The sequence below is a fragment of the Humulus lupulus genome, chromosome 4 (assembly GCF_963169125.1).
Source record: "Humulus lupulus chromosome 4, drHumLupu1.1, whole genome shotgun sequence".
In the NCBI taxonomy this organism is placed as follows: Eukaryota; Viridiplantae; Streptophyta; class Magnoliopsida; order Rosales; family Cannabaceae; genus Humulus; species Humulus lupulus.
The window spans coordinates 218,876,558-218,886,556 of NC_084796.1; the positions used below are offsets into that span (position 1 = coordinate 218,876,558).

General features: G+C 34.0%; 1 protein-coding gene across 1 annotated transcript; it reads right to left on the reverse strand.

The window, feature by feature from the left end:
* Positions 1-7,535: 7,535 nt before the first annotated feature.
* LOC133829412 (probable pectinesterase 15) lies at positions 7,536-9,110 on the reverse strand. The gene is made up of 2 exons (XM_062259164.1): positions 8,072-9,110; positions 7,536-7,826 (listed from the first exon to the last, which is right to left on the reverse strand). Exons 1-2 carry the CDS (start codon positions 8,512-8,514, stop codon positions 7,613-7,615), a joined length of 657 nt encoding a protein of 218 aa, XP_062115148.1. The 5' UTR covers positions 8,515-9,110; the 3' UTR covers positions 7,536-7,612.
* Positions 9,111-9,999: the final 889 nt, after the last annotated feature.

Here is a 9,999-nt window from a genome sequence, read left to right on the forward strand (position 1 = left end):
CCCCATCATCGCTCTGAACTTCTTCTTAAAGTCTTTAGACAACTACCCCCAAGAAGTTATCGAGTGTCTCTTATATTTTTCGAACCAGCTTTTGGCAGGTCCTGTTAATGATGCTGGAAATAACATGCATCTGAGCTCGTAACCCACGTTACTGGCTCTCATTATGGTGTTGAACGTGCTCAGATGACTATACGGGTCGGTCTTTCCTTCGAACGTTGGGACGTGAGGGATCCGAAACCCTTGAGGAAATGGAGTATTGGAAATATGGGGAGCAAACGGTTCGAGCTCCTCGTCAGAGTCTTCATATCGATCATTCTCTTGCTCATTTTTCAAAAGCCTAAAGGCCTTTTCAAGCTGATCGATTCTTTCTTGGACTGGGTCCGCAAGGGGTACTGTCTGGAATCGGTTGTCATCGATCATAATTCCAGGCTCGCACCTCCGCAAGGGATCTCTACGCCTATTCAAGCGATCCCTCAGGTCTGGATTTATTGGGTCACCATTACCTCGACTTTGATTCAGGTGCTCTCGTAGGTCGGGACGATTTCTGCGGTTTCCAGTATTCTTACGACCTCGGTCATGCTTGCTGACCGACCTGGTATCTCCATAATCATCACTGGTAAAACTCGTCGCATGGTTATTTCGTGATGGATTCTTTCCATGTCGCCTCGTCTCCGCCGTACAAGACCGAGATGTTTGACTTTTTTTAGATGGGGCGCCTCTCCGCTCCTGGAAAGCCTCCCCATTTCCTTGTCTTCCTCCCGCACGCCTTTCGCCCTGATCTCGAATTGGTTGAGCATTCCTGCGGGGGGTGAATGATATCTTATAGGTGATGGAGGGAACCGTATGGGTGACGGTGGCTGCCATCCATGTCGCGGCCTAGACGGTCCAGAATTTTCCCGAGATGGGTCGGTCGCATTTGGTGCGCTCCCAGGTATTTGAGTCCGAGCCTCTGCAGGGATTCGGTTGTTCTCAGTTCCCGCAGGAACTTCCACAGGCAGGTTAGCCGGGGCCCTTGCCCGAGTATTTCTCTGAGGCCTAGGGGGAGCGGATGGCTCTGCTAGTGCCGGAGGTTGAGTTGGCCTCCTTGTGGCAGCATCTTTTCGTGGGCGCCCACGGGGTCTACGGGGAGGAACGTGTACGTCCTTTGGAGGAGGAACTTGGTTTTCGCGCGGAGGCGGGGGCTGAGCCACCTGCGCCTCTGCGGCTATCCTTGCCAACTCCTCATTCCGTTTGTTGGCCTCTGCCAATTGCTGCTTCAATTGTCGGTTTTCAAGTTCCACAATGGGAACATACCGCTCAGGATTGTAATACATATCCTCATCCCTTGGTGGAGCAGGTGGTCCCCGGGAATCAGAAGATCCACTTCTTTCTTCAACATCCGGGTTTTCCATTGGTTGTTTCCCAGGATGTCTTGGGTAATTTTCTTCAGTAACGTCCTGATTATTAGTGGCCATGACTTACTCAGGGATGAATGCTTAAGGCTCTCAATGAAAGCACCAAACTGTTGACGCCGTTTTTCGTCAACCGTGAAAGAAGAGCATGTAAACAACAAACAGTGATGGCCAATATAAATATGATAATACAAAACACAATTTTTACGTGGTTCAGCAGTTAAATCTGCCTAGTCCACGAGTCTTTGTTATTAAACTCAAGATGATCTCTGAAAATTCTTCAAGTATGAATTCTTCAGAGATTTCTCTCAAGATTCAGAGATTCGGTCCCTTACAATGGTGCATGACCTCTCTATTTATAGAGAAGATTGCAGAATACTATCCCACATATTTTGGGTAGTTACTCTTTTTGTGCAAATAAATCAAATGGCCTTAAATGCCTGTAATCCGATATAAAAGGAAACGTCCCCTGAAGACCAGGGGGCGTATAACTAATCAAATAATATCCCATGATTTTAGGGGATTTACAGTAATAAATGTAGACCACGTCTCTTATAGACAACACTTTAAGATATTCAAGGTTATTATCATATATCACCAAGGCCTTATTCTCCCAGGTCTCACATCAACTTTCGAGCTAATAACATCTCCCGAGGTCACATGGCTTTCGAGATCGTACGCGCGTCAGGCTCGGAACCCATGATCCGAGGTCATCCCTGAGGACAGATGCATCTCGGGAGCTACCCTTCGAGATCGTGTGGATTTCGAGGCCACCATATTCGAAGTCATCTCAGCTTTGCAGGCTCGATGTCTAGTCTTGGAACATACTTCAGACTTTACGAGTTCATTCGCTGCGAATCCAGCTTTCGAGGTCACATTTATCATGGCTCGAAATCTGGGTATAACATATACGATAATTAAAAAAAATTATACTTTTACGGTTATTTTTATTTTGTTCCATTTTTATATTATGATTTTTCTTACTTTTACATTAAAATAGAATATTTATTTTCATTTTTACGGTCTAAACCCTTTTCCTTTGTTTCTGTAGTTTTTCATGCTCAATTTTCTTTGGTTTTAAACACTTCATCGTTCTCTCTTCTCTCCTTTTTCACATTTGTTGGGCAAGCTTGCAACTACACAGAGCACAACCACCACCATGACCCCCCTCTTTCTCTCTTCACCATGACCCCTCTGCTGACTTTTCAAACCGTTTCATCGGCAAGGTTGCAACCACATAGATTTCAACCCTCTATTTCTTCTTTTCTCTTCGGCAACCACCACCATGATCCGTCAAATTTTGAGAATGTATCATCCCAAGTAGTGCGTCTCCTCATGGCTTTGGTGTCCCTGAGTTACTCTTCGAGCTGCTCTTTATGGCTTCTATTTTTGTGAGTTGTTTTCATGCCCATGGCTTTACTTTACTCTCCAAGAAATATTACACTCTTCATGAATTTATGGTTCTAGTATTCCAATTTGTTTGCTATTGTGGACCACTAGATGTTCGTTGAATTGTCTCAATGGATAGGATTATGTGTTTGAGTTCTTTTGGGCACAATTTGTTTTTGCAATGTATTTTTTTATGATCCTCAACCAAAGCCTTAACTTGTTGATTTGAGTCCTTAATATTAGCAACTCATCTGTTGGTACTCTATTTCTCTACACAATTGATTTTATTGGAGGCATAATAAAGCTACGATCCTCACTATCATAAAAAAATTCAGGTTTAGTTTTGGGGTTTAATTTGAACATGGGATTTGGGAGTCAGATGGGACATTTAAGTTGATCTTTAACCTGTCCATTGAAAAGAAGAAAAGGGTTGGTAGTATTTTGGCTTAATTAGCTAGATGACAGGGAACATTGAATATATATATACAAATACATATATTGTTGCATAACATTTATAGGATTACGATTATAAGAAGGGAAATGATACAGGTTTATTTAGATTGACACAATGACCAATGTCGTATATGTGGTGTGTGTATTTAGAATGATTGTTTAGTTGATACAAATGATACCAACTAAATACATATGAAATATCACAATGGTAATGCTTACTAGAAAAAACATGTGGATTCTCATCAGTTATGGGATAGACAATTTTCCAAAAACAACTTTAAATAATGTCAAAAAGATTATTATGCAACATTAGTTTAGATTAGTCCATAGCTTTGATTAATTTGCCACCTTTTAGCGATTGGCCTTAGTTTGGAAGTAGGACTATTTCTTTTTTGTACTTGTTTGACACGTTGGAGAAGCGTAATTCCCTTTTTTTTGTTAGTCAGCAACTTATAGTATGAAGACACCATCGTAAGAAACAAATTTGGCAAAAAAAATCATGACTATGACTAGAGTACCCATAGTTATTTTTTACACTTGCATTTATTTTTTCTTATTTTGCTGCCACCTTTTGGTTTGTATCAATTGTTAACTTTGTAAATGAGTTTTGGTGCTCTGTGATATAGAGTTCATAGTAGTATTAGTGGGCATCTTGGTATGCATAATTGCACAATCTTAAGCTCAAAGTAGTCATGTGTAGGAACTCTACAAGAAGACCTGATAGTCATTAGATTTTTTTTAAAAAGTACTTGTACATGTAAGTTTTGTACTCTGTATGTTTTGCTTCTTGGATCATAAATCATGATTTAATGTATATTATTATTGGTTTTAGGGATACTTTTAGGGTATGTTGTTTTTCGGATTAATTTGACTTATGTTTTTTATTTATTATTATTTTATTTTATTTTTTTGTGCAGAAATAGTGCGGTATACATGTTCTCATTTGCTCAGTATTTCATTGGCGAGAAGGAGATTCCGAGAACTGATTTTGATGTTGAATGTCGTAGATTTAGGCTTGCTTATTATTTAATATACTCATATTATGTAGATGATCTAGGGTAAAGGAAATTATGAGATTGATAATTGAGTATATGATTGATTAGTTTTTTTTTTGTTTTGGTTCCTTTTAACTTAAACTATTTATCTAGTGCAACCCAAATTCATGTGTTAAATACAAGACCAATACTACCTCTTGCAACCCAATGCAACTAAAGTAATTTTTTTCTTGAAAAGAAAACATATTTTAAACAATTTGCTATGCAAATAACACAACTTAAAAAACTTCATTTCCAAATTAAGGTTGCAGATGTTACAACATAATGATGTGCCAAAGTGGTCGAAGATATTGCCAAAGAGGTTGTTCCTGATGTTCCAAAGGTTGCAAACATTACAGCAACACATGTTGTACCTCATGCAACCCACCCACTGCAACCTCATATGCAAGCTCAATAAATCTAAAACAACCTCAAATCAAAGCCCTTACAACTCAATGCAACCATGATAACTTAAAAACTCATTGGGGAATTTCATTCTAATGCAACTTATGCAACATCAAATGCAAGCCTAATGCAACCCAATAAAACAAATTTTAAGGACCCATTTGCAAATTTTAGTTTAATTAAGCAAATATTGCAACATCATTATGCAACATAATACAATTTCAAATGCAAATTACAACATGCAACCTCAAATGTAATGAAATCAACTTAAGCAACATCATTACGCAACTTAATCATCATTATGCAACTCATGCAATCCAGTGCAACCTCAAACGCAAGCTCATGCAACTCCAAATAACCCACTACAACCTCAAATGAAAGCTTATGCAACCAAATGCAAGCCCAATAAAAACCTCATGCAACCTAATGCAACATAAAGTAACTTTAAAAAGTCATTTGCAAATTTATCTTTATGCAACTCATGCAATCCAAAACAACCTCAAATGCAAGCCCAACGCAACCTAAAACAGCCTACTGCAACTCATGCAAGCTAAAATAACACATGCAAAACAATGCAACCTAATGCAAATTCATGCAACTCAATGCAATTTTAAATGCAACCTAAAGCAACCCAAATACAATTTTAGAAAATTAAACAACCCATTGCAACCTTAAATGCTAGCCCATGCAACCCAATGCAATTCAAGGTAACTTAAAAGAACCCATGAAAACTCATATGCAACTTAATGCAAACCATGACAACTTAAAAAACTCATGCTAATTTCTTTTTTATGCAATTCAAGTAATCCACCGCAATCTCAAATAAAAACTTAATGCAACTCTATGCAACCTAAAGCAACTTTAAAATGATAATACTCTAACTTCATTCTTATGCAACTCGTGCAATCCACTACAACCCCTATGTAACCTGAAAACAACTTTAAAAAACTCATTTTGAAATTCTATCCTTATGCAATTAATGCAACCTGAAATGAAAGTCCAATACAACCTAAAGCAACTCACTACAATTTAAAACAACTTTAAAGAACCCTTTTGCAGATTGCAAAATATAATCCAATGCAACTGTTGTGCAATTTTCAAATGCAACCATCATGTTTTTCAAATGCAATCCAATGCAACCCCATATCGAGTACATGTGAACTAGCCATTAATAGAGGAAAGCCACATGAAATGTAACATATTATTCATATACATTACACTTTAACTTTGGCTCTATTTTCATCTACGTTGAATCAAATTGTATTATTTGGTTCATTTTCCATATAGATATAGGTAGCTATACCAAAGCTAGTAAGACTTTTTCTTATTCTTCTTCTTCTTTCCTTTTAAATATTCTATCTCACAATGATCATGATGGTTTTCTTTTTTTCACTGTACAAAATTATTCTCAGACCATGAATTTTCTGTATTTTTATTTGTTGATTCATTTATTTGTATTTTTATTTTGATACAAAAACAAAAACAACCCCAAAGGAAATTGTCACAACCTCTTGACTGACCTGACCATACTAGTTTTGGTATTGTTCTAAATGGAGTTTCAAGCAGAAATTAACTAAACTTACATCAAAGAAATGAGGGTTTTAAATCTATCAGTTGTGACCGCATGTACTTGATAATGTTCACTTATATATTCAGCTCTATTTAAAACTTTTGGTAGAATAGAAAATAATAATAATAATGACACCTATTATTGAAGAGCTTCTGCTATACAACAAAACACTACTAGCTATAACTATTTTGTTGTCTTTATCGGAAGATCACTCAAACTTTGATTTATATTACAATGAAGAAGCAAGTGATGATGATGATGATGATGTCATTTCACATCATTAGGTTTCCAACTTTAATGACTACATCCTTTGCTCAAATCTATATTTTCTAAACGAGGAGGAGAGCTCTGGCAATGGCTGTCACCATCATCATTATTGGACATCAATTTCTAGTTGCTTTACAATGCTCTAGCAATGTTTGTCATTGGAGTTAGAGGAGAAGATAGCTCCACAATAATCTTCAGACTAGTTTTTAAAGCAAGCTGTATTTTTGCAAAAGAATATTTAAAATTTTACATTAAGTCGTATAATTGAAGAAAGTTTCTATTAACCGTATTTTTCAATTATAACTTTACAATATCCGTAAAAATAAAATCCCAAAAAAAATATGCATTTAATAGTAATTCTTGGTTTAACGTTTTTATTTGTTAGTATAATGGAATATATTTTTAAAATCAATTAAAAATAAATATCTATAAAATTTTAGTAGAATACATATTTAGTAAACATATTAATATAAAATAAAATATTATTATTATAATAATTTAATACAAAACTAGATATTTAATAACTATATTAATATAATTCAATTATTGTAAAATATAATAACATATAATACATAGTCTTAATTTTTATTAAAAAATTTATCATTTATATTTAAAAAAAAAACATGTTATTTTTTTTATTACTCTTAATCTAACGTATATAAATATATATATATTCATATTAAATAACAACAATTATTATAAACACATTATATGTAAATGTCGTGTGTGCACTAATATAACTGTATAACTACATAAGAAATTAAAATAACATTTTTTTTTTATCAAGAATAAGCAAGTTTATTCTCCAATTATTGATGTCATATGATTTGAATAAGATCATAAATGTTTTGTATCTTAAATGAGGTAGTTTGTGATCTAAAAAATTATTATCATATTATTATTTATTTAAAAAGGTCATAAACAATATTTTAGTTATTAATTTTTCTTTTAATATGTTGATGTTATTTTTTTATATATAATATTATTTATTTATTTAAAATTTATATAACAATAATAAAAATTTGATCAAACTAATTGCAATGCACTAGTAAATATTAAAAATGTGTATAAGATAACAGCAGCTATATATTTAATCAAGGTAATTAGTATGAATAAAATTCATTGTAATTCCTATGATAACCCTCATGTGGAGATGAAATAATATTTGGATGATCTAAAAGCCAGTCATTTCCGTTGATATATGAAATGTCCATGAAGGAATTTGCTTCGGCTTGCTGGAGCTGCTTCGCGTAGGAGGCTCTGTATGTGTAGTTTGCCCCAGGTCCCTCGCACTGGTACTCTCCAAAAAACACTGACCTAATATATTAATAATAATTAGAACAATTATACGACAATTAAGAATGGAAATTATTTAATTATAAAAAAATTAAGGAGATGCATATATACTGATCTCTAGAGGGGTCCCTCCAATCATTCCAGCCGTCGGAAGAAACGACATCAGACATGTAAGTTGTTGAGAAAACGACAGTGGCGTAATGGCACGTGAAAAAGAAGTCTTAGGACAATATTATAGTTACACTAAGTGCAACATTTTTTCTAACCTGTAGGTGCCGGAATCAATTATGACGAGGGTCCTAGAAATACTCCTCTCAGGGACAGCATCAACTGCCTTTTGGACGCTGCTGAAATTGGCGCAGCCATTCAAGCCAACAGTCAAAACGAGGGCTGCATTGTACTTATATATTAGACTTGATGCCCACTTGTTCTGGTCACATTTAGCCTCTCTCGTATGGTGGTGGTGGTGATGATGATGAGTAGTGGACACCATGCTTGTTAGGTGAGAAAACAAGTTCTCAGTGCCACTTTGCTTGAAAATTCTTTCGTAAATAGAATGCTCAAAACTGTTCCCAGGATTAATGTTAGAAGTGGTAGTGGTAGTGATAGTTGGGAAAAGAGGGATTTTGTGGAGAGAAATGATCATGGAAAGGAGAGCAAAAACAAAGGCAGAAAGCCAGAGTAAGATGGTTATTTTTGTTTTGAACATGGCTAAAGCTAGCTCTAGGATACTGATGTGTGGGTTTTGTAATAAGAAATTTTGAGTTAAGAAGATGGGGTTTGAGATTGTAAGATCTGGAGTGAGGTTTCAAGGGTTTTATCATGTAGGGAAAGAGTTCAGTGATGATTGGCGTGGGAGGTAAGAAATACATTGTATGGGTCTTCTTCTTTTTTTTTTGTATTTTTTTTTATAATGAAATGTGCGTGTAGACTGATAAAAGTGACTGTTTTAGAAAGTAATGTTGAAGACAGATTGGCAGTAATGAAGTTTGGAAGTTAAGCAAGCAAAGCTAACATAAACAAAAGGAGCAAAAGGATTATGGACATGATAAAAAGCACTGAATTAAATTTGTTGAGTGTCTTTTCTCATTTGGGTATTTTGGTAAAGTCTTCAAATTGTAATCTTTCAATTTTTCTTGCAGTATTGGCCGGTGGAACCATGGTACTTGAATGTGATCATAGCCATGGAGAAGAAAATGTATAAGTCGTCTTCTGACCTAAAATTTAGCACGAGATCGCCTTATGAACTTGCTTTGACTTCATGGCACCGTCCTATCTTTCCACCACTATCATTTTCAGCCCTATTTTCTGCTATTTGTTATAATAAGAATTATTTCTTATTTCAAAATATATTAAAAGCGTAATAAGCAAATAATTGAAAATTTAGTAATCTCAGTTAAAAGTTTTTTTTAGAAAATAAATACATAAAGAGAAATTATAGAAAATAGCCCAAAATAAAAGCATCAAGAAGCTAATGTCCTTATTTATAAAATTGTAGAGAAATGATCATTTTACATTAGTGATTACCTAAATTGCTATTTTTTATAATTTATTTATTTATTTAGGACTGTATGACTTTAATATAGTGATATATGTATATTAGTTTTGTTTAATTAATTTTTATTTTAAAGCTATATTAATTTTTTAAGTTTTTTATAAGTTGTTAGTATATTAATTTCCAATAGTGTATATATTTTTTGTGGTATGGTACATATAATTTTTTTTTTTTGTGATATTTAGTTTCTATTTTATTATACATAGTGGTAGTATATAATTTTGTATCATGTTATATACATTTTAATGATAGTATATAACTTTGTTAGCATAATATATATATTTTTTAGTAATAATTTTGTAAATTTCGATAGTATATTATTTTTCAACTCAGTATATATATTTTGTGGTATGATATCATTCAACAACCCATAAAAAACGAAAAAAAATCAAAATAACTTGAAAATAAAAACTAATTAAACAAAACTAATATACATATACCATAATATTAAAATATTAAAATATTTAGAATAAAATAATAATTTGTTAAAGAGTATATTTGGTAATGTCTGATATTAAAGAGAAGATTAGGCTATTTTACTACAAAATTAAAAATATAAACATTTACTTACTTTCCCACACCATTAAAAATTATTTTGCACCTTGCCCCATACATAAATAAAACCATAATATCAGGATT

Coding starts and splice junctions, on each gene's coding strand:
- LOC133829412 (XM_062259164.1), bottom strand. CDS start 8,514: ATGTTCAAAACAAAAATAACCATCTTACTCTGGCTTTCTGCCTTTGTT. Junction 7,827..8,071: donor ATTGATTCCGGCACCTACAG/GTTAGAAAAAAT, acceptor TTAATATATTAG/GTCAGTGTTTTTTGGAGAGT.